At 40.1% G+C, this 25196-nt stretch overlaps 2 protein-coding genes across 5 annotated transcripts; one reads left to right on the top strand and one right to left on the bottom strand.

Moving 5' to 3' along the window:
• The first annotated feature begins 342 nt into the window (after positions 1 to 342).
• On the top strand, positions 343 to 9774 carry LOC121186310 (potassium-transporting ATPase alpha chain 1). The gene is made up of 24 exons (XM_041045000.1): positions 343 to 410; positions 943 to 1047; positions 1361 to 1420; positions 1674 to 1877; positions 2117 to 2230; positions 2355 to 2489; positions 2941 to 3058; positions 3217 to 3485; positions 3659 to 3737; positions 3866 to 3985; positions 4172 to 4281; positions 4501 to 4635; positions 4845 to 5037; positions 5321 to 5496; positions 5675 to 5811; positions 6063 to 6213; positions 6528 to 6696; positions 6926 to 7080; positions 7277 to 7400; positions 7828 to 7973; positions 8138 to 8271; positions 8793 to 8894; positions 9145 to 9236; positions 9335 to 9774. The coding sequence occupies exons 1-24, from the start codon at positions 399 to 401 to the stop codon at positions 9361 to 9363; spliced, it is 3069 nt and encodes a 1022-aa protein (XP_040900934.1). The 5' UTR covers positions 343 to 398; the 3' UTR covers positions 9364 to 9774.
• Positions 9775 to 10552: 778 nt separating this feature from the next.
• LOC121186307 (DENN domain-containing protein 3-like) lies at positions 10553 to 24567 on the bottom strand. 4 transcript variants are annotated; one of them, XM_041044995.1, is made up of 28 exons: positions 24432 to 24567; positions 22297 to 22393; positions 21672 to 21861; positions 21335 to 21424; positions 21058 to 21173; positions 20674 to 20798; positions 20258 to 20369; positions 19969 to 20088; positions 19774 to 19872; positions 19173 to 19292; positions 18960 to 19075; positions 18662 to 18817; positions 18468 to 18564; positions 18221 to 18324; positions 17864 to 18051; positions 17539 to 17698; positions 17137 to 17332; positions 16814 to 16982; positions 15252 to 15511; positions 14985 to 15155; positions 14774 to 14903; positions 14436 to 14543; positions 13151 to 13290; positions 12782 to 12942; positions 12243 to 12379; positions 11995 to 12113; positions 11581 to 11718; positions 10553 to 11245 (listed from the first exon to the last, which is right to left on the bottom strand). In XM_041044995.1, exons 2-28 carry the CDS (start codon positions 22372 to 22374, stop codon positions 11027 to 11029), a joined length of 3819 nt encoding a protein of 1272 aa, XP_040900929.1. In that variant the 5' UTR covers positions 22375 to 22393; positions 24432 to 24567; the 3' UTR covers positions 10553 to 11026. The 4 variants fall into 4 exon arrangements, with proteins under 4 accessions (XP_040900929.1, XP_040900930.1, XP_040900932.1 ...); XM_041044996.1 differs by having other exon boundaries at positions 22297 to 22390; positions 24432 to 24558; XM_041044998.1 differs by lacking the exon at positions 19969 to 20088.
• Positions 24568 to 25196: the final 629 nt, after the last annotated feature.

Here is a 25196-nt window from a genome sequence, read left to right as displayed (position 1 = left end):
ATGTGATATGGGTGTATTTGTATATATGAGTGTGTGTTGTGTGTGACCTGGCTAGGGGTGACATTGTTGCTGCTTGAGGTACCATTTTACGTAGGTCGTCGTATTTAAGTGCGTCTTAAAACATATGTGTGTGTAGGTGTCCAGAGGTGTTTGTGCGCATGCGTGTATAAAAAGTAGAGTTTCAGGTATAAAAGGCTTTTCCAGAAAATTTGTCCTGTTTCTAACCATTGTGTGTGTGTGTGTGTGTGAGAGAGAGAGAGAGAGAGAGAGCCAGAGATACAGGGTGTATGTTTGGGACTGAACCCTAACTGGAAGCCAAAATTTCGGGGGTGAAGAAAGATCGAGTGGTCTGGACCTCCATTGATTTGGGAGAGCAGTCCCCTATCACAACAGCAACTATGAGTAAAACGGTAAGAGAACCAGCAGATTAGATGCTGACCATTCGTCGAGTTTATTATTACTTATGGGAGAAAGTAGATGAGATTTTTAATAATGTAAAAAAAAAAAGTGGGAAAATGTTTTAATTTATTCAAGTCTTACAAAAACAAAGACTAAATCAGATGATTTAAAAAAGTCTGCACGTTGTTATGTACTGAACACTAGAAATTAAAAAGGTAAAGCAATTATTATTTGCAACAAAAATGTATGTTCTTTGTTATTATTTAGTACATTTTAAATGTACAATATATAGTTTTTCCTCATAGAAGCTATTTCAGTCAGTTACTGAGGGTCATTCAATAAATGTCAGTGAATAACTCAATTAAACAAGTTCCTGTTAGCAGATGCAATGAATGGACTCTGATATATGACATGTCCCGATTTGTTCATTTACTGCAAAACACACACACACATCACATTTTCACATAAGTGAGCAATCCTGTAGACTTCCTGTATAAATATATACATGTACATATTTTTTTCCCCATTTCTGTCTGGTTTTAGGAAGCTTACGATATGTTCGAGATGGATGGAGACTTGGACAAGAAGAAGAAGAAAAAGATGAAGAAAAAGGAGAAACTGGAGGGCATGAAGAAAGAAATGGATATAGTAAGGACAGTTACATGGCAAAAAAAAAGAGTAGGAAGAGAACAGCTGTAGTGCCTTTAAATTCATGCATCAATAATCAGTTGTGTGCTGTATAGACAAATGTGTGATTTTACAGGATATTCTCCAGAAGCCTCAGGGCTGCACAGTATAATCTCAGTACGTGAGAAAAAGTAATGAACTCACACTTTAATTCCAGCTACTGTGAAGTTATGACCAATTTATACAACCAGCTCTGAATAAATCACCTTAGTTCACTGATCTGTTCTTCAGAAGTGTGTTCTGAATCAATGATGCCCTCTGTCTCCTCCTGCAGGACGACCATGAAATTACAATTGAAGAGCTGGAAATGAGATACAACACGAGCATTACCAAGGTGAGAATTTTCCTCTGTAATGACTTTCTTTCTTTAATGTTCATCTTCAGCTTCAAAGATTCACTTCATCCTTCTTATTGGTTATTGGTTATTGCTTTATAAATTGCTTTCCTTTTCTCTTTACCCAAATCTTTTCAGCTGCACGGCTCCTTTCAGTTCCAAGACAATGATGTTTCCCAGTTACATTATCTTCTTCTTCTTCTTTCTTTTTTTTTGTCACTTATTTAATCTGTTTTCTGTTCCCCATCCACAGGGTTTGACCTCCACCTTCGCCCAACAAATCTTGGAGAGAGATGGTCCTAATGAACTGAAGCCTCCCAAAGGAACTCCGGAGTATGTGAAGTTTGCCAGGCAGCTGGCTGGAGGGCTGCAGTGTCTGATGTGGGTCGCAGCTGTCATCTGCTTCATCGCCTTTGGAATTGAGCTTGGGAGAGGGAACCTCACCAGCTTTGACGATGTGAGTTATATTACCATTCTGAGTTTTTCACCTTTAGTGCACTGTGGGGGGAAAAAAAAGAGATCGAGTGCATAATCTACAGATAATGTGGACTGCTTTGAACAGGACAAATGAGACAGAGAAAGAGACAGACAACAGAAGGAAATTGAAGAGAGGAAAATTTCAAAGGGAGGAGTGCAATTTGAATCAGCCATTTCTAGCTACCTGTTTTTATGATTACATCTTCTTTCTGACCTCAGCTTTACTTGGCCATCACCCTAATTGCTGTCGTTGTGGTGACCGGGTGCTTTGGTTACTACCAAGAATTCAAGAGTACTAACATCATTGCCAGCTTCAAGAATCTGGTGCCACAGGTAATTTGCACATATAGAAAATGCATTGTTGGAATTCAATGTTAACAGCTTCTTTTTCATTACATCTCTTTATATCTCTTTCTGCCACTCTCATGTTTACCTCTGTCTCTCTAAAAACAAATAGCAAGCCATTGTGATCCGCGATGGCAAGAAAAACCAGATCAATGCCAACGAACTGGTGGTGGGGGATTTGGTGGAGATCAAAGGAGGAGACAGAGTCCCCGCTGACATTCGCATCATCACTGGTCAGGGCTGCAAGGTAAAATACACACTTACTGCACAAACATATAGACAAAGAAAGACATGCTGCTTGTTAAGACAATTTTAAAATGTAATGATGCACATGTAAGCTCAGACTTTAAAACCTGAATTTTCTCAACCTCTGTTTTTCAACATTATAACACAGTGTGAAAATGTTTGCATTTTCTTTTTGTGACCCTTTAATTATTGAGTCCTCAGGAGCCTAGACAGTGTAATTTACTTTCAACAATGAGTTTGGTGCCAATTGGATTGAACTGCACGAGGCCAGTTAGTGTGATGTTCATATAATCACAGTGACAAACAGTGGAAGAATGAACCTTTCCTTTAACTTTAATCATGTCTGAGGAACAGATGTTGCCCAATCCATCATCACACACCACCTCTTCTACCCCCATTTTTATTATTTGGACATGCAATAACAGTTTGTGAATGTACTGTGTGTGTGCCAGGTGGACAACTCGTCCTTGACAGGAGAGTCTGAACCGCAAACCAGGAGTCCAGAATGTACTCATGAGAATCCACTGGAGACCAGGAACATTGCCTTCTTCTCTACCACCTGTCTGGAAGGTACAAAATTATTTGTTTGATTATTAATTGTTTTTGTTTAAGTTCTTCTGTTACAACTTTAGCTGGGGTCGACTTAAGTGTCTTGATCAGGAAGCACCATGATAGTAATCACTGACAGACGAGTGAACATAAGAATAAATCTCCTTCCTCTTCGCCAGGTGTGGCCACTGGTGTGATCATCAACACAGGTGATCGTACCATCATCGGTCGGATTGCCAGTTTGGCGAGTGGTGTCGGTAATGAGAAGACACCCATTGCCATAGAAATCGAGCACTTTGTGGACATCATTGCTGGTCTTGCGATCTTTTTCGGGTTTACCTTCTTTGTGGTCGCCATGTTCATCGGATATGCCTTCCTGGAAGCCATGATCTTCTTCATGGCTATTGTGGTGGCTTATGTGCCAGAGGGGCTACTTGCTACAGTTACTGTGAGTTACAGCAACAAATGTGGATTTTTAATCTGTGTAATGTTGCTCGTTGTTTATAGTCTCTGGGTATCTTCACAAGGTTTCAGTGTGTTTACTTTGGATTATGGCACCAAGATTTGCAACTGCTCTGTCATAATCTGTCAGTCTGTGACAGCCTGTGTCTTTGTTAACAGGTATGTCTGTCTCTGACTGCTAAACGACTTGCCAGGAAGAACTGTGTCGTGAAGAACCTGGAGGCTGTGGAGACATTAGGTTAGTAGACTAGTACACAAGACTAGTACTGTACTAGTGTACCTCTTCCTAGAGTTCTGTTGTTTTCAGGCAGAGTCTGTTATGCATACATTTTAGACATGCTTAACCTATAAACCTTGTGTGTTTAGGCTCAACTTCAGTGATCTGTTCTGACAAGACTGGTACCCTGACCCAGAACAGGATGACTGTTGCTCACCTTTGGTTCGACAACCAGATCCACGCTGCTGATACCACTGAAGATCAGTCAGGTAAACACATGAATAAAAGCCTTTTCCCTGTTGAAATCAATCAATACTGTTGTTACAAGCAATGTCACGATATAGGTATAATATAAGCTACAGTAAGGTAATGTGTGGCTTGCTCCTCAAAGGTGGATTCATTTTGTTTTACATTTCAGTAATCTTTTAGTGATCATGTGATTGTGTGGTTTCCAGGCCAGAGTTTTGACCAGTCATCAGAGACATGGCGTTCACTGGCGAGAGTGGCTTCCTTGTGTAACAGAGCTATATTCAAACCTGACCAAGAAGGAATACCTATTCCTAAGGTATGTATTATTTTAAGACATTTTTAGTTGACATCCGTGTGGTGACTTCCTGAGCAGACAAAATGTTACATCTTGCTCTGGCTTTAATTTTCAGTCTAAGTTCTATATAGATGGTTTGCCTACATTCTGTAATTTTGGGCTAAAAGACGCCAGTTTCAACGTTTTCTAAATTATTGTAAGAACGGTCTCATTGTATATATTTCTTACTGTCTCACACAGAGGGCCGTGGTGGGAGATGCTTCAGAGACAGCTCTGCTAAAGTTCACCGAGCTCACCGTAGGGAACATCATGGACTACCGTAATCGCTTCAACAAAGTTGTGGAAGTGCCCTTTAACTCCACCAACAAGTTCCAGGTGAGAGCAGGAGGTTTTGTTGTTGATGGGGTTTGTGTCCCATTTGATCAGTAACTACACTGTAAGTCAGAAGAACAGTGGGCAAAAGAGTTCTTTTGTGTTCAAGGCCATCATCCACAGTTTCCCTCTTTGATTCATGGCAGATCGAAGAGCATAGATTTATGTCCAGTTTTATTCATCTTTCGTTAACCATCCCTCTCTCTCTCCAGCTATCTGTTCATGAACTGGAGGATCCACTGGACCTACGCTACCTGCTGGTGATGAAGGGAGCACCAGAACGTATCTTAGAGCGCTGTTCCACTATTTTAATAAAAGGCCAGGAGCTGCCTCTGGATGAGCAGTGGAAAGAAGCTTTTCAGACCGCTTACATGGACCTGGGAGGACTGGGAGAGAGAGTACTGGGTTAGAATGTTCTTCTAATAACACTCATGTGGCCTAATCCTGTGACCTGCTGTGGTTAAGATTGGACTATATTTTTTTTCTCCACATACCAAAAGCAAAATTAAAATGACACTTTTGGTAAAACCTTCTGAAGTGAGCTAGTTCTATTATATTTCTGGTGTTTAGTTTTGTAGCTAATAAACTGACGAGTAGATAGTACATAGATGTGTACACAGATGTAGTACATGTGGTGCACAATATATATATATTTTTTTCTTTTTTTTTTTTTTTCCTCCTCTCCCAGGTTTCTGTCATCTCTACCTTAATGAGAAAGAGTTCCCTCGCGGCTTTCGATTTGACCCTGATGAGATGAATTTTACCACGTCAGGACTGTGCTTTGCTGGTCTCATCTCAATGATTGACCCCCCAAGAGCCACCGTACCAGATGCGGTGATGAAATGTCGTACTGCTGGCATCAGGGTGTGTTCACATGGCCCCACATATTCATAAACAACTTGTTTGGGCTGGTTTTTAATTCTAAGAAAAGTGTGTAATTACTTTTGTAATGCTGAATTTTACAACTGTTTTCACTTTGTGAGTTTGTTATGATTATTTCCCTGTCTCATTTTTTTTTTTTTTTTTAATCTTGGAAACACAGGTTGTCATGGTGACTGGAGACCATCCAATTACAGCAAGGGCAATAGCAGCTAATGTTGGTATTATCTCAGAAGGCAGTGAAACAGTGGAAGATATCGCCCAGAGGAAGCGCATACCTGTTGAACAAGTCAACAAGAGGTATTGGATTGCTGCTGTCCACACTTTGAACAGAGTTCATCTCTTAGGAAATATATCCATTCCTGTATATTAATATTATAATATATCTATATATTAATATGTGACCACAATGCAGAGCCACAGAATTCTACATCCTGACCTTATAAGATTTACAAGAGATTCACTGGACTGCCTTGTCTAGATGCACACATGCATGACTTTACATGTTCATTGTATGTAATTCTGACCGACGCGGTGTTGTCTGTGTGCAGTGACGCGCGTGCTTGTGTGATCAGCGGCGGTCAGCTGAAAGACATGAGCAGCGACGAGTTAGATGAGGCCCTGCGGAACCATCCTGAGATGGTGTTTGCAAGAACATCTCCCCAGCAGAAACTGATTATTGTGGAGAGTTGTCAGCGTCTGGTAAATACACACAGAAATAGTCATACACACACACCTTTTGCTTTAAAACGTGTCTTCTAACTAACTGATTGGCTAACTGAATTAATTTTATCATTTAAAAGAACATGTTTCTAAAGCAACTTTCCCAGACATATAATTTGAAAAAAAGAAAAAAGGAGGATAGACACTATAAAGCTGATTGGTCCCTGGTAGGACTGTAAATGAATAAGCAGCAGGGGAAGAGATCGGTTTGCATGTGGTCGTATATCCAGTGTGAATGATCAAACTGCATTTCCATTCTTGTGAGAGGGAGCTGTCATCCTTCATCCCCCCAGGGCTCTATCGTCGCTGTAACAGGTGATGGTGTGAACGACTCGCCAGCTCTGAAGAAGGCTGATATCGGTGTCGCCATGGGGATCGCCGGTTCAGATGCTGCCAAGAACGCTGCAGACATGATCCTGTTGGACGACAACTTTGCTTCTATTGTCACTGGAGTGGAGCAGGGTGAGACTGGTTTTCATTAATGAATGTGAATTAAATATTCATGATGGTGGATCCAGATTTTCAAAAACTACCAAAATCAAATAATTCAGAAAGAAATATTGTGGAAAGGAATACACTTTCTTTTTTTATATTGCTGGTTACTGTATATACATACAGTAACAGAATCTGGAGGAAGATGACTTGTACATTGACCACCGTATGAATTTTGTGTGTGTGTGTTCGTCTGTAGGCCGTCTTATCTTTGACAACCTGAAGAAGTCTATTGCCTACACACTAACCAAAAACATTCCTGAGCTGACTCCATATCTGATCTACATCACCGTCAGCGTGCCTCTTCCTCTGGGCTGCATCACTATTCTCTTCATCGAACTGGCCACTGACATCGTGAGTAGCAGTGTTTAAATCATTAAAGCTGCAATTTATTATCATAACAGATGACGAGTGTGTCACTGTGACACGTACACTTTAATTTTTAGCCCTTACAGCTGGTTATTTGGTAACATTAATAATAAATTAGTTACACCTTTATCTTCCTCACTCCCGGATCTGCTGTGCAGTGATATGTTTTCTGTTCCTGTAGTTCCCCTCTGTCTCTCTGGCTTATGAGAAAGCAGAGAGTGACATCATGCACCTGAAGCCCAGGAACCCTCGTCGAGATCGTCTGGTAAATGAAGCTCTGGCCGTGTACTCGTACTTCCAGATAGGTGAGATTGTGTGTGTGTGTGTGTGTCTGTGTGTCTGTGTGTCTGTGTGTCTGTCTGTCTGTCTGTCTGCTGGTCAACAAAATATTCATACTCGATATTACTATTTTAAGAACTTCAGTTAGGTTGAACTGAATACTTGCTTCACATGGTCTTGAAACAGGCACACATAAAAGTTACCTGAGGGTATCTCTAGTTCTATGAATACATGCATAGCCGACTAACGAACTTTGCTAAGACTCACATTTTTCACTGTTAAACCTATGAATAAATCAGATAAAAACAGCACCTCTAATAGAATGCACTCACAATTCCTTTTGAGGGGCTGAGCCACTGCCTATTATGATCTCTGAGTAGTGTTGCACAGCCAATGAGCCAGATTTATATACTTTTAAATTATTATCAACCCGTTATTCTTTCTCTGTTCTAGGAGCCATCCAGTCTTATGCAGGTTTTACAGATTATTTCACAGCCATGGCCCAGGAGGGCTGGTTTCCACTCTTGTGCGTGGGCCTGCGTTCTCAGTGGGAGGATGTTCACCTTCAAGACTTGCAGGACAGCTATGGACAAGAATGGGTCAGTAATAGACTGAAAAATCCTAACAAAGGACCCTTTTCAAACCGTGGACGTAAAAATATCCAAGCTATCTGTCCTGTGTTAAACCTACACAGTTGTATTCAAATTTTTATCAGCATAGAAACCAATTAACTCCTCCCTTATGTCCTCTCCTCTGCTTACAGACGTTCAGTCAGAGGTTGTACCAGGAATATACGTGCTACACTGTGTTTTTCGTCAGTATAGAGATCTGTCAGATCGCTGATGTGCTGATCAGGAAAACTCGACGTCTGTCTGCGTTCCAGCAAGGCTTCTTCAGGTCAGCAAAGACTCATCTTTAAAACAAATCTCTCAGCATAATGTATTTTAACAGCTAAAGTAACAAAGGGTTAATTCTGTGTCGGAAGCATGTTAGCATTATTATTCCAAGTTGATTAACCCTGTTGATGGTATTGTAGTCTAAATTTTCTTCTTTTGAATATTCAGGTTGGTTTGTTAAGAAACCGGATACAACAACTGTATATAGGCCCTATAGCTGTTTCATGAGCAGGTTCCTCTCTGGAGCCATGCCACATGCTTTAAATACCTTACTAAACAACATATTTTGTGATTTAAGAATAGCTGAAATATTAAGTCTCTGCAGAAAATTGCAATTCTCTTACAGCTGTATAAAACTCTAAATTTTACCTCATGTTTTCATCTGCAAGCGAGTCATCTGAGTCTTATTGTGTTTTTGACAGTCCATTTAAATGGAAATAATAAAACCTGAACTAATCTGCTTAAGATTGCAGCAAGATCCCAGCTGGGTGTTTGGTTATTTATGTGCTTATTTGTGTGCAGGAACCGTGTCCTGGTTACTGCCATAGTCTTCCAGCTCTGCCTTGGTAATCTGCTGTGTTACTGCCCTGGAATGCCCAATATCTTCAATTTCATGCCTATCAGGTAAGAGCGCACAAAGCTTCATTCACCTGGTCTCCATCTGAAATCAAAGCTCAGACTGGACAAGCAGTAAAAATTGGTCTGTTTTCTGTTGTCTGAATTCTGAGAACAAATTTTATAAGAATAAAAAATTTTTAAGAATCAAAGATATGGAACGCACAAGTAGAAAATCATCTTTCAACACAAAAACAAACAAACAAAAAAAGCTGTAGCCCGTAGTCCAAAGTTTGCATGTTGTGTTTTTTTGCTTTAGGGTCCAGTGGTGGTTTGTTCCCCTTCCATATGGTATTTTAATCTTTGTCTACGATGAGATCAGGAAGTTAGGAGTCAGAAGACATCCAGGAAGTAAGTCAGGATTCATTAAATCCATCCATCAGTCATCATTAACATCTCTACTGTACATCCATTCAGTATTCATTAATTAATGGCTTGTACTCTCTCAGGTTGGTGGGATCAGGAGTTATACTACTGAGACTGGAGAAGCTCTTTCATTCACCCATCCATCCATATGCATGGAAGCTTACTCTGTGATCTGTGTATTTATAGCTTTCCTGTCAATTAATGTTAATATTATATTAATATTCAAGAGTCTGCCTAAATTCTTTTAATAAAGTATAAAGGTAATCAAGTCATCGTTGAATAATTCACACAGATTTATTTTGTTCCAGCTCTTTGAAGTTGTATTTGTACTAATAAAGAATTTTAAGACCATGATGATCTCAAATCAATAACAAAAGTAGCAGCACTTTTGAACTGTACACAGCTTCATGTGTCTTTTTTTTGTATCTTTACTCAACTTTAGAGAGGTTGTTTGCATTGGAATGTTGTGGGATTCACAAATTCAGTCTTATTTAAAGTTGCACTTGAGATTCAAAATGTTTTATCTGGTTTATCAGGCTATTTATTGACCTGGCAAAGAGCCTTGTGAATCTACAGTGTGCACAAAGATGTTTCAAGGATTGATTTGATTTTGATTATCTTGGAAGGAGCCAATCTATCACTGACATGATAATGTACATGTGGAACTAAATTCAGTTAACAATAATGAAACCTGGGCTTTGCTTCAAAAATATAAATAAACAATAATAAATTCTTTGCTGCAAGTAATATTTCCCTCAAATGACAAATTGAATGTTTCTTAAATTGAATGTTTTAAGTGAACCTAATTTTTGAACTAACTTTCATCACATTGCAATCATTCAGCAGTAGTCAGGTTCATCCACTACCTCATTTCACCGTCTCTTTTTTTTGCACTATAACCTGGACTATTTCACTCAATAGCCTGGATATATATTTTTAGTAGTCTGAATATATATTTATATTTATGTAAATAGTTATATAGTTATATTCTGGACAAATTGCACTACCCACATTCAGACTGTCCCATTGCACCATTAGTGTTCCTTCGGTTGTGTGTTGTTGTTGTTGTTGTTGTTTCTGTTGTTGTACCGCAAGAGAGGAAGAAAAACCGGAGTCAAATTCCTTGTTTGTATGTACAAACTTGTATGTACAAACTTGGCCAATAAATCTGATTCTGAATAAATCTGATTCTGATAATAAGCATGAAATAGATTGTGAAACAGGAAGGTGCATCATTCTGGACGTAACAAAAAGTAAGCAGCCTTGAGTAGGACTGGGCATAAACAAAGAGTACATGATAATACCTGAGAATGCAATTTATTATCAGTGCTTAACAAAACGTGAATGTCAATTACACACTTCAATATGTGACTACTTTTGACGTGTGGACTAAATCAAATTTTTGAAAAAAGAACATAAAGAATGCACAGACTTCATGTTTTTCACTTTCTCATGTGCGTAGAAGGTTTGCTTCCAAAAAGAAAAAGATCTACTCTTTGTAGTCCAGGACCAGTATCTGAAACCAAATCTTAGTTACATTCAGATTACTGTATACAGTACTTTGCTCCAAGGGCTCACTCTTCCATAACAGTCGCAAAATGTAATTTTTAAGAGCTGCTGATTTAGTACTCATATCTCCACCTTCACTCTACTCATGTCATTTTTTTGTGTATCTCCTTTATCCAATTGCTTTCTTCTTTCCTCTCCCCATGCTCCTCTCTCTCTTCACCTGTACCCACGTCTTTACATTCCACTGCTTTCTCAGTCTCTGTTCTCTACTCGACTTTCCAGATAGCGATCTTGCCATCACGGCGCGCGGAGCCACTCAGGATGTAGCGATCCTCAGCTGAGCAGAGTGTCTGGATGCAGTCTGAATGAGCCTGCAATTCCTTTGCCACAGTGTGGCTCTCTGGGTCCACCACCAACACCTGACTCCTCAGCTGACCGTCACACTGACCTTCGGCACCACTCCGGCCACGACAGCCCACCCAGATCTGAGGGGAGGAGAGGGCATCAAGGAAAGGTAGCGTAATGATTGTGGTAGTAAAATTTTAAAAGGGGGATGAGATGAGAGTCCACAAAGCAGAAAATGTATGTCAAAGTATCTAATCCTCACATTTGACAAGCTGGACTCAACCTGATTTTGGAATTTTTACTTAATAGATGACAACTAATCATTGCTTAATTCTTACAGCTCAAAATAACAAATTTATTTGTATACGTCTTTTAGACATGCATCTCAATGCACTAAAACAATTACAAGATAACCTGTAACCTGACATGAGGGGTTGATCTTGTGTTTTAGACCTGACATTTTATCATAGCTCACCTGGTCCTTAACACGAATCATACAGGTGACCCCTGAACTGCCCGGCAGGGAGATTCTTTTGGATGGACATCTGTGGTTGTTTGTGTGCCAAAGACACAGCTCCTCTGAGTCTGCACAGCCCGTCCACATCTGACCTCGCTTGAACAAACACACGCAAAAACTGAAAATTAACAATCGCGTATACTTTTAGCATTTTATCTGTAGTGAGCCATACCACCACATCTCTGGCAGTCAAATTATTATACAAATTATAATTTTTTAAATCTAGATATCCAAGTGTTTAAAAATGTCAGTAAATAACTTCAATGTCCTGCTGGCTGGCAAAACTGTTTCATGCATATTGAACAGTAGACTTGATGACTGACTGCACTTTGTGTAACTGAGTGACATATTGGATTAGGATTGCTAAGTCACCTCTGGAATGACAATGAAGCTGCTGAAGCTACTGGGCATGCTCAGTAGGTCGTCAGGAAGTACCATCCTTCGTTGTGGTGTCCCACTCTTTTTCAGTTCCACAATGCTGTCACCACAGCCTGCACATACACAGACACTTCTGTTCAACAGATCATTATCAGGATCCATTTGACTTTTAGACGCTATAAGTTTAGTTAACTAAACCTAAGTGTACATAAATTAACAGTTTAAGATTCGAAAGTACTCACAGCACCACAGTGTGCCATCATGGATCTGTAAGGAGGAAAGACGGTCACAGCTCAGGTGAAGCTGTCGCTTCACTTTGAGACTGGCTGAGTCCCACTGCAGGATTGTCCCATCGCAGCTGCAGGAGTATGTCTGCTGACTGGGAGAACGAGAGAAATGCTTGATTCAAACACCATACAGTGCTGCAACATGTCTACTTACACATTTAGACTCAATTTAGGCTCTTCTGTGTGGAGTTTGCATGTTCTCCCTGTGCCTGCGTGGCTTCTCTCCAGGTACTCCGGCTTCCTCCCACAATCCGAAAAACATGCACGGGTTAGGTTAATTGTCTACTCTAAATTGCCCGTAGGTGTGAGTGTGTGTGTGTGTGGTTGTCTGTCTTTGTGTGTCAGCCCTGCGATTGACTGGCGACCAGTCCAGGGTGTACCCCGCCTCTCGCCCATCGTCAGCTGGGATAGGCTCCAGCTCCCCCGCAACCCTGACAGATTAAGCGGTAGAAAATGAAAATGAATGAATGAACTACAGTTAGTCATGTCTCTACCTGTTGTGTTGACCTCTGGTGTCCACTGTGAGGCCGGTCACTTCATGTCTGTGTTCAGTCAGCTGTTTGTTGCAGGACATGCTGTGAGTATCAATGATGTAGATTACGGAGTCCTGGGAGCCAATCCACACCTGCTCCTGGACCAATCCCAGCATGCAGTTCTACACAGAAGAAGTGACATGGATCAGTCTCACTTCCCTTAGAAAATAGTGGACTAACAGACTCAAAACCAAGATTAATAGGATTATGTATTTACTGTATATCTGTAAATACACAGTATAGATGTACACACATGCAGTAGTGCTCTGTAAGACCTGTCAACAGACTTTGATGTGTAAAACTGGTGGAATGCAGCATGTGTGCTCTCACCAGCTGCGACTCTCCAACCTGGATGCAATCCTGCAACATGGACCAGCTTGCTGCGTCGAATACAACCACTTTGCCCCCGCTGAGAGCCACCCACAGCTTCGGGTTCATCTCACCCTCTGAGTCATTGCATGACAACTGACCTGGAGAGAGTGAGAAACCGTTTGAGAGCTGACTGTACACAGTTTAAAAAAAACAAAAAGAAAAAACAAACTGCTCAGGAGGCTGGAGATGAGATGATGACACTTAGGTAATTTGCATTTTATATTTTTCAGTTGTCTTGATAAACATTTTAGAAATGACTGTGAGTTACTTGCATATATTTTGATAGAAATACAAATTCAACACACATACATGCATTTTGGTGTGTTCCTCTCAGCTTTATCGCTTTAATGTTGTTCATCTGCTTTATTTAGTCGAGTGACCTCAGTTATCTCTTCAAACCAGAGCACCAGTTTGCAGATGTTTTTGTTCTCCATCACAGTGTAAACAAATGAGACACTAACAAGACCACTATTATCCTGTCTGCTAATACACAACACGACAAAACTAATCAGGTTATGTGGATAATGTTCCCTGGAGCATCTATTGCCATGCAAACATTTACAAAGTATACACGTGCACACACACACACAAATACACACACACACACTCACAGATACAGTCACTTCCACAGTATTGTGGAAGACGCTATATAAATAATATTGAATTGAATTGAACATAGAAGTTCCTTATGTTGAGATGTTTGCATGCAAACCTAAAAATTTTAACCAGCCAAGCTGAGCAACAACAGATTTGTATTTGAATTCATGTGCAGATACAGAAACATGTCTGTCTGTCTGACTTTGTCCTAATTTTTGTCCCTTGCTTTGTCACTTCTGTCTTCACTCTGATGTGAATGCTCATTATGACGACTTAACGCCATTTGACAGCGGGTGTCTTGTGACTTTAACAGTCAGCGTACAGCAGACATACAGCTATACAGCAAATTAAATATATAGAATAAAGTTTACAGAAAATGTGAGGCACATGATACTCTCTGTCCTCACTGATTACTATTAAATAAATAAACTGATTATATCATTCTGTGCTGTTAAGGACTGTCAAGGAGAGGGCAACAGGGATATATACTGTGGGGATGTGTGTTAGTTCTCTGTTATTTGTCATGTATGATGTTTCAGACACACGTTAGAACATTTTGAGGCTGAAATATATGATAGTGGGTAAACACACATAAAATGAATATTCATCAACAAAATCACACACTGCAAATTGCTCAGAGTAGTACCTGGTGTATATAGCAGCACGTGTACAGTCTGAGGTTCAGCCAGGTCCAATGAGGGGTTGATCTTGTGTTTTAGAGTCTCTGAGGTAGTTTTAGGCACCATCATGGGCACTGGGCACCATAACAAACACAATGAATAAATGAATGAATGAATATAAGAGAGTGTAAATGGAGGAGGATATGAACAGAGAAAGAAATAACTATAAAAGACTATGATGACTCAGCTTTAGCATCAACACCAGGATGAGCACGAGCAAAATAATACACTTTTGTAAAATTACATATGTGTATGAAAAGAAAGGAAAACATGCAGAAGGAGAAGAACAAGAGTGAGCCCAGACCTTCGTGTTTAATCTTATCAAAGTACGCCAGCTTCGAGGCAGCAATAATGGACCTGTGGGTCTGCAGACAGCCCATGACAGCATCCATTAATAGGACGTTGGTCAGAGCCTGAGTCATGTACTGAGGGTCCTAGAGAGACATAAAATGAGCTAAATGTTAAAGAAATCCCAGGCCAGCCAAAATATTTTAAGAACCTTTGACAGATTTTACCTTGTGTTGATCGGCCATCTTGCGTCCAGCACACATCTCTTTGACCACAAGGTTCCAGAGTTCGGTCTCTGTCTTCAGGTTGGCCTCAAATACCTCAGATCTGCCAGAGGTCTGGATACGAAGGGAAGGAATACGACCAAGCAGAAAGGGAGCTGAGGAAATCTTCACCTCCTGGACAGAGATGGGTGAGTTATTAATTGAAATATGAGTGAGAGTTGTGAGTTAAGATTAAAAAATTCAGACAAAAAAGGTTTAAAGATGTTTGACCTGTATATCTCTGAACCTTGTGATTTCCAGGTAACCTGGTCGTCCTTCGGTGAGCAGGAACAGACGTTTCTGTGTCATAGCTATTTTACCAACGCCATGGGAGGTCTTGACACAGGATGACAACTTGTAGACACACTCGCTATTGTCAAGGTGCTCAATGACCTCAGTGGGCAGGTTGACATCTTGAGCCTCGGCCTCTGTCTGCTTCCAGAAGTTGTAAAAATCTCTGAAGAGTTCAGCGTCCACCTGCTCTGACTGGCCTGGGACACACAGAGAGAGGTATGTACGCATGTATGTGACTTGGTGTAAGCAGACAAACCGTATAAAAAACAAAGAATCACATGGGCACATTGAGGGGAAAAACACAGGCTGAAAACATGTACATAAACATTTTTCATTCTCATGCAATCTCAGCCATATCAGAATGTCCACAAACATCCACAAAGTGTTGCTCCCAGACAACAATTATAAGCTATTCATGTTCAGTCCTCTTTCAGTCTTGCCTGTCTGTAATCTATCCATGCATGATTCCTTTTCAGGTCAGATAAAAATCAAAACAAAGACAAGGAAAAACATGTTGGGGGGGAAAAAAAAGTTGCACTGAAGTGGCTTCAGACTCAGTGACATACCAAACCACAAGCTTACAGCTTTAAGCCTAAATTCATTTCATGATCCATGTCACAGGACATTGTCTCTTTTTTCTCTCATGTTTTTTTCGTAGCTCCAAATTGAGACTGACTTACTAATTGGACTTACTAAGTAGACATTTGCAATATTAAATTTTCTTCCAACAATTAATGAAGTGCGTTATATCTCATGATGTGACTAACTGAAAACAACAGATCAGATATACAAATCACAAAGTTCAGTCCATTGTTTTGTTCCCAGGCCATAAAGCATTTACCAGTCCAACTGTTTTTCTAGCCACCTGAAGAATGTAAGCCTGTTATTCACTTATGTTTTACTGTCCTAATGCACAGTTTGTTTCAACACAACCATTGTATAGTTGTCAGTTTGTTTCAGTTTTTTTGTTTTTTTTACCTTGGGTAGTTTGCTGCTGACCTTTGTACCATTTAAGGTTATTCACTGGACTTAAGTTTTAAAACTGGAAAACATGGGGGTGTTGTAAAACTTTTGACCGGTAGTCTATATGTCAGCTAATAAGTGACACTAAACTGAAGTACAGCAATGCTAAAGACTTCTGTTTTGAAGAAGTGTCACTATTCTGTAGTTTGTTTTGTTTGTTATTTATGTTATGGCTTGTGTAAAGAAAATTAGTATTGGGGAACAAGTCTCTGGAGGAGAAAATACAACTGACTTTTAGAAATGCAAAGGAAACAAAATACCTTAAAGATTTACCCTTTACCCTATCTTTCATCATGGATTTGAAACTTGAATAAGAATTTTTTTTTTTTACTTTGACTCACACTGCTGGTTACCAAATAATTTGTAAGTCTGCGGAGACTCTAATGATTCAGAAGTTTTGACACAATTCATAAAGGATAACAGAAATCTAAAGTTTTACCTAATCTACATACATCAGCCTTCCTTTCCTCACTTACCGTGAGTGAGAGTGTCAAACAAACGGTGTATGGTCGCGACATCCTTAACAATCCCACATTCTTGGACGCAACGCACAAACTCGTCCTGATGCATTGGATTCCGAGGAAGCTCGAACTTCTTAACATGGTCGTCAGGCTGCACCAGAGGCTTCTCATTCTCTGTCTTCACCTGATAGATGAGGGGAAAAAAGAAAAGATCACGAACATGATCACTACTGAATCTCCAACAGAGGCGGAGATATCATGCTACCAAACATACTGTCTATAAAAACTGAATTTGCCTGTTCCAACATGGGCAACAATGAATGTGTGAGCTGACTGACCTTGAGGATGAGTCTCTTGAGTTCAGGCCGTCTGTCAGCTTGATGTCTCTCGTCTTGGCGAAGGGAGTCTACGAGCCACATGACCAGCTGTGTGGGGAAGATAGCAGTGTCTGTCTTGTAGAGGTTCTGAAAATCACTCAGAGCATCCAGCCGCCGTGAACACAGCATGTTGGTGAAACCACGCAAGTAGTAGAATCTAAGGAGAGAAAATTTTTCAAACAAGGACTCAAGCCTTTGGACTCAGCGCCTGCATTAAAACAACTGAGAGTGAAGAGAGTAAACTAGAAATGCTAACAGACTGATTGATTGTACAGAAATGAATAAAATGAAGAAGACAGGAATGACAGGGTTGTTCCTGAAACAATGACAGGAAGAGCACAGAAAATAATGTAAGCAGAGTACCTGGCCAGCAGAGTAGAGTTCTCATTTTGGACAGAGAAGATGGCCTTGCCAAGCAGCTGGATGAGCTCACTGTAATAACTTTGGACAGAGTGGAAGGACAGAGACGCTGGGAAGTCTGGGAGTTTAAACACCTTTACAGGTTTAGGAGCTGTTCTTAGAGCTACAGGATGAAGGAGAGTGGGGAGGAAGAGGACGAGAGGACAAGTAAGTACGAAAAACAGAGAAAAAACATCAAATCTTTTATTACCGCTTCTTTACCATGATAGTTTGTGCCTCTTTATATAAATAAATAATTATAATTGTGTATATTCCTCTACAGTTTCACCAGGGTCAGACACGATGATCCTGGTCAGCAGTGTGTTTCTTTGGAAGTTGGCAGTTTGGTCGTCTCCCAAGTTAGGAAGGCTCATCCCCAGTCTTTTGTTCAGCCTGTTCTCTGTGATGGAGCTCTTCCTCCGGGCTTGAATCTCCTGCATGGTGGGTCTGCGTGGGACTTCAACCATAGCCTTCATCCTGGGGGACGTATGACAGAAACAATGCAGCACAAAAAGGAGATGAAGAAAGTACTTCAGAATAAAAAAAACATTTACTTTTTACCATACCGTTAAGAGAAGGGAATCTCAATATTCACTTACTTTCCAATTTAATTAAAAAGAATAATGTTTAACGTTTAATGTCTTACTTCTGCATTTCAGAACGAGTGCTGAGTTCCATACGAGCATAATTATCCATTTTTCTGTTCAGACGATCCTTGAGGAAGGAATGGAAGATGTGTGTTTCCAACACCTGCAACACAGTCACGTTCATTTGAAGATAAGCATCCAGTCCAGCATCCTATGTCTTTTTTACTTTTGTCATCCATTCATGTAAAATTAAAAAATAATAATATAATAGAAAAATATCACTTGTTGTACCAAGTTAGTATTTACCTTCTTGTAAAAAATGTGTTCAGCTGGCTCTCTGCTTTTCAGAAACTCTGCACTGTTAAACACTCGATGTTCATAGTTAAGATGACTACTAACATCCCTGTAACATGCATACATGTATATATTAGCAAAAAAAAAATAATAATTTAGGAGTAATATCCCATCAGATCTTTGTACCCAAAGAATACACACACAACCTAAATATGTTGACAATCAGTTCCAGTGTGATCCTCTGGATGTCATAGTTGAGGTTGTGTTGCCACGCTCTCCTCTGCGCCCGCTGCTCGTTGATGTCAGTGCAGCTTGCGCGGTGGCACTGATCCAAGTCAAAATGTATCTGCAGAGACTGACACCTGAAAAACATACTGACATTGTTGAAACTCATGGTCTCTGCATCTCTTGTTTGAGAGAAGCTCGCCATTCTTCTCCAGTATATGTACTTGCTAGTGTTTTTATGCACTACAGTTCAGCAGCCACTTGAGTAGTAATGAGTACCTCTGTGTGAAGCAGTCTGCAGCAGCTGGGGGAATGTGTGGAAGGTCAACCGTATCAGAACAAGAGGAGGAGACACTTCCATTATCAATGTTGATTAAGATCAGATCATCTGTTTCCTGCATAACAGAGTATGGATACAACTAGTAAACCCATATGCCTTTGATATCCTGTACTGGATATCTGAGGAACTGATTTGAAAGGTTGTGTACTTACAGCAGCAACCTCTTCGAAATGGCTGAGATGGCAGCCCATGAGGAAGGCAGTCGGAGCCATGAGAAAGTCCAGCATGCCTCTGGCCAGGACAGGAACATAAGGCTGCTGCCATGACAAAGGCTGGAAGAGAGATCAGGGAGGCATGGATGAACAAATTGTATGAATCAAAATGCGAAAATGAATCAAAAAAAATAAAGGATAATAAAATGCTGAGAAAACAAACTCAGCAGTAAGGTACTATGGAATAAAATTCCATTAGATTATTATTCTCATATTTAATGTATTGTGCTTTTTACCACAAGTTCCAACGATACACATTTAAGAAAAAGGGGCTTTTATTTTCCTGATTATCAACAGGAAGTTCTTATTCCATGGCTTCCAGCTGCAGCCCTGCTCTACTCTTCACTTAAACAACCACAACCCCTGTAGGACTGTTTGACCAATGTTTGAGTCATTGTTTTGGGAAAAACTAAATTTCATATGAGAAAAGCCAATTTAAAAGTAATTTTGATCTTGTAATTGAGTTAAATTCACTAAATATCAAGATCAGTTCTAACACTACTTTGCCCTTTGCAGATGTGCAGACAAATGTTGAACTGACGTGCAGAAAAAGCAGCAAACTCTCTGCCACCAGCGTGAGCCTGGCCCAATCAGCAGAAAATAGCACCACCCGCTGCTCCTGCAGGAGACAAGACATCACCTACAGAGACAAAAAGATGGACAAACAGAGAAAACATGAAGGTTACTGTGAGCTTCCTCCTGCTTCACCATCAAATACAACAGGTGAGTGCAATACCTGCAGCAGTTGTTGTGGCTTGAAGCACAGGAAAGGCAGGTGGAGATCTAAATCTATGGCTGGGTGGTCTTTGTCTACTCTGGATGGTAATACAATGGTCAAAGGACGCAAAGTAAACATCTGGAAAACATCCGCAGTTATAGTTAGTGATCTTCTATCATCTGTGTGGCTAAAAATATCAAAATACAAAAATACATTTTTAGGACAAGGCTGAGTGAACGCATATTCACATCACAGCTTCCTTGGCTACAAAATGTATGTAATTTTAATAAATATCACACACACACACCAAATGTAGCTGCCCAGGAGGTGGGATAGGCACAAGTGTCAGTTTGGCTGCAAACTCCTTCACTCTCTCCTCCATGTCTGATAAACGACAAGTTCTGAGCTGGTTTAACAAACTAAAGAAGAAAGAGACAGAGAGAGAGATACAAGAAGAATGACCTCTTCATACATAAAGTGGTGCAAACACATAACATCATAACAAGAATTTCATAGATTAAGTTCCCAGGTAAATTATTCTTAATAAAGATTTAGCTGTGTTTCAGGTGAAATTACACCTACTCTGTTAGCCTGTTGTTAGATCTTAGCACTCAGTAGAAAGAAAAATATGATTAAACTGAACAAACCAACCACTTTGTTTTATATGGTAAAGCAAACTTTTTTAATTAGCTGAGCAGTTTGGTTTAGGACATCGTCTCTCACCATGACAGACAGTCTTTAAGTGCAGTGAAGTAAGGATACTTGGATATGACACAGAAACTAAAGGCAGCGAAAAGTTTAGAAAACTTAGACGACCCAGATCCATTGTGGAAGAAAGACGGGCCTTCCTGTAAAAACACAGGAAAGACAATTCAACAGTGACTTGTTTTTATTTAATGTCTGGTTAGTTTTACTGAACTTTACAGCACATGGTGGCCATGCTATTTGTTGGCTCATGCTCAACAGCAAAACCTATCGCCGAAAATATCTTGTCACCTACTGGCAGCAAATGAGCATTACAGGTGAGAAATCTAGTTGTAGCAGTAAAACACAGTTGGGGTGTATTTCAACGGTTGTGTGTTCAGTATTATGTTTAGTACTGTGTACCAGTATGGGTCTGTAACACTGCATTACTACTCCATGGGTCTTGTTGCCAAAGACATCAGTGAAAACCAGGAAATGAAATTGTTCATCTCTCTGCTCACTGGTTACTTGGAGTCCACCTGTTAAAAAAAAAAAAAAACACAGCATATACGTTATCACATCAGTATGATATGATACAATTAGATTTCACTTTTGAGCTGCTCTATGGCTGAACAGCAAGAACATACAAAATCAGATATCACAATTTTTGCTTTCAGAGGATACTGTAACACAGACTTACCAGGGAAGCAGAGCTGAGGTAAAGCCATGAGGTCAATGTCTTTAGGAACACTGACATCTTCGCTTCCTCCTCTTCCTTCTGCTCTTCCACCTGGAAAAATATCAGCGGCTAAAACAATATAAAACAAAATGATACCAATCGCTGATGATGATATGGGTAAAACATTTTGGCCAGGGAATTAAAGTCTCATACAGCTAGGCCAGGGATCAATCAATAACCTCGAGGCCGAGTTTGTAGCACCACAGACGTTTAATATTTGAAGATAAACTAAGACCTGCTCTGTATGTATAGAAACGTAACCAGCGGGTGTAGCAGACCAGAGAAGCAGGTCCCAAACCTTGGCTTGGGGCTTCAGAAGCCAGAGGAGGTGGTTCCCTCTTCTTCCTGAGAAAGGGGTGCCGCCTCTTCCCATGTGGCCTCACCACTTCAACCTCATTTTGAGGTCTGCTAACGAAGGGAGGTGCAAGGACATGCAGGACCTCTGGCTCCACGAGGAGGTTCTCTGTAGCTCCATTGTTGTTAACAGCCTTAGGGGAACACAAGAAAAGGAACCATTGGGGGAAAGAACCTCTATTCAAATTATGATTAGGTTTAATACATGATAGAATAATGTAAAATAACACATTCCACATACTACATACTAATACTACATACATGCCTGTGGTTCATTTAGTGTCATTAGCATTAGGACATTATTTAAGCATTATTCTTGTTGCTGAAAAGGTAACTGGCCATAATCAAGCTGAGTCATATTGTTTGCCTCTGAGCCACTGGGCCAACGGGATGTCTGGAATATTTTTCTTAATTTGGACTTTTGGGCATTTTTATACATCACTGTCGGGCAGTTTAAAGTTTCCAGTGATGCTGCTTTTATGGCCTGATCTCTCTTGACAAATAAATCCTTTATCTATAGACAAGAAGATAATACATTATTAGGTTTACATGTATTCAAAGGCAAGTACCTGGTAGACTTCCCTGAGTTTGTCAATAGATGCTCCTACCACCACGCAGGCTTCCAGCAGAGAAGGATGGTCTGCCATCACTGAAACCAGTCCACTACTTAAAGTTACAGAGAAGAAACATAGAGAAGTATAAAATGAGTCAAAGAGTGACAAAGATGACAAGATACAGATGACAGAACAGTTGTTTCAGTTCTCTCATCTTCGTCTTTCTGCATGAGAGCAACATCTACCAGCTAAATAAAGTCACAACATATGACAGAGGAGTTGTTCCAGCTCATTATCGCTGCTGCTGCTCTCTTCAACAACAACTTCTGGACTTTTTTTTTTTTTCCCCACAGTGTTTTTCCACCAGAATGCAGGGAGTAGAAGTAGCCTCTTAGCAAGCTACAGCTACAACATGCAAATACAGTATCATTGCTATGATCTGATCAATAAGTTATACAATAAGTTTGTAAATTCAACTGTTTAAGCAAATTCTACATTAGTCCATGCTTAAACTCATCAGTTTATTTGCAAAACACTGAGACCGGCACAACAGCCATCTTCAGAATTGAGTGTGTAGAGACAAGACAGTACATTTGAATGTACTTTATTAAATACTGTAGTACAATGTCTACAGTTATGTATCTGATGCACTGTGGTATGGATTACTACAGCATAAACCACTCTCTGGAACAAATTATTGTTGCCAGCAGATTATCAGCTTGTCATTTTGAGATTACAGATCCACATACTGTGACAAAGTACAGACTCAGGCTGTCTTTTTCCCTCTCTGGCCTTTTGGTCTTTCTTTACAGCTGAGTCACCACAGTGAGGAGAAAACATGTTTTAATCTCATTTCCCTGTTGCTGCAGATGGTTTAGTCTCTTTTTGGAAAATTAGGCTCATGTGTGCAGAGGAGGATGGACTCTCACATGCAAAAACACACAGGAAATGGCTTATAACTGGGACACAGTGAATGGGCTGCATGGATCATTCCACCTTAAAACAACCTAAAATCACTTCAAGTGCTGTCCCCAGTACTTGGTGTTTTTTTTTAATTTATTTCATTTTATCCTTAATAACTCTGTGCACTGTTTTCAAATAACCGCTGCAACAGTGTGGCTTTGTTCACTCCTTTAAAATGAAATGACCCTCAGCAGCAAGAATGTTCAGCATAACGTTACTAATATCCCATTAAAGAGCATGCCACATGACCAGCTGCTGTCCCTCCATTACTAGGCCAAGGATGTGACATGATCATGATAATATACAGTACAATCATATGATCCTTGAGAAAGAGGATAAATTCCGCGTCAGCCCATATCGACACCATATTTTTAGATGCAATATAGACTAGTGTTACATCACCTGATAATGTCACAGGACAATAGGTGATATGGGAACACAAGAATGTGGCATTTATTTCTTTCAGATCGGAGATGGTCAAGCTTGCAGTGAGACCAGGAAAGACACAAGGAAGCATTAAAAAAAAGGCTATATATTCACAGCCTCGAAGAACCACTAACACTGTCTGATGTCTCTGACTTTTACGATGCCCCCCCCCCCCCCCCCCCCCCCCCCCCCCCATCTGTTCCCATGCAAATCCAGAAAACTGCTTTAAAAGAGGTATTTTTCCAGTTTTCATGAAGAATGGAACATTGACTGTTTATAGTCAATGTCATTTATATCATGAGCAAAGCAGTATGGCTTTCTTTCATTTTCTTTACTTATTTAAACAATTACATGTAGCTAACAACACACCTAGTCTGAATCTCACCTGAGTAGGAAATATAAGCTGACTGCTCACGTAGTTGAGCAAAAGCGCAGTTTTAAATAATTCACTTGTAGTTTATTTAATTTATTTAACTGTCACACTGTTGATGATGTAAAGGAACAACGTTAGAATATGCTCATACCCGCACAGAATATACTCTATGCAGAAAAATATTTTAGCAAAGAAATAAGAATTTATGAAGTTCTCACTAATTAGCAGTATGTGGTTGCAGGTGTGTCATGTGATGCATCACAAGCTGTACAGGTGAGACGATGCCTCTCACAGTCTCAAGTTTCTACACCTCAAACGCGACTTGTCGAAGATACACAATCAAAGTTAAACCAAAACTCATAAATAACTTCTCCTTTGAGTGACTCACCTCCTCACAGACTTCCGTGCGGCTCCTCATTCATTCCTCCCCTCTCAGGCTCACGACATCTGAACTCGCAGCAAACTCCTCCGCCGCTGAATGAAACCAGCTCGTCCAAGTTTCCATGTTGTCAGTATGCTTCCTGTTCCTCTGTGTGCAGACGTAAACGCGCGCACTGATGATTTGAGGAAGCGCACCGCAGTGTCTGGTCTGAGAATGATAAAAGCGCTTCCAAGATCATGTGAAGTGTTTATATCTCGGACCATCGTCAACCTCTGCAGTGTATCTTGAATAATCCGTAAAGAGTCCGTTGAAAACCACTGAAAACTTAGTTGCCTAAAACAGTGGAGTCAAATTTTCTAATGTTCCAACTTAGGGTAACAGACATGAACAGACTTCTACATTCAATCAGACTAACACGGATCTAAAATCGCAAACGAAACGTTTTGGACCCGCTGCGACATTTTCTGAATGTCCTTTTTTAAAAATCGTGACATCAGATTAAAAACTTGAATTTAAGTTGATTTAGCTTCCGGCTTAGGGGAAACTCATATGTGAGTGGATACTGATTTTAGACTCCGAATCTCTTAAATTGCAAAATGTAAATCCTGTATGATTGTGGTTGACTTTGCCTATTGTAATAACCCATTTTGACCTTAAGGTGGCGCTGGTTGACTAACTGAGCATAACGTACAATCAGAGAGATGGAATTGCATTTCTCAAGTGTCTGCATTAATCGAGAGGGTTTGCTTCAAATGTTGTTTTTGCACAGTT

The sequence above is a fragment of the Toxotes jaculatrix genome, chromosome 8 (genome assembly GCF_017976425.1).
Source record: "Toxotes jaculatrix isolate fToxJac2 chromosome 8, fToxJac2.pri, whole genome shotgun sequence".
Lineage (NCBI taxonomy): Eukaryota > Metazoa > Chordata > Actinopteri > Toxotidae > Toxotes > Toxotes jaculatrix.
This window is presented reverse-complemented; position numbering and strand designations above follow the sequence as displayed.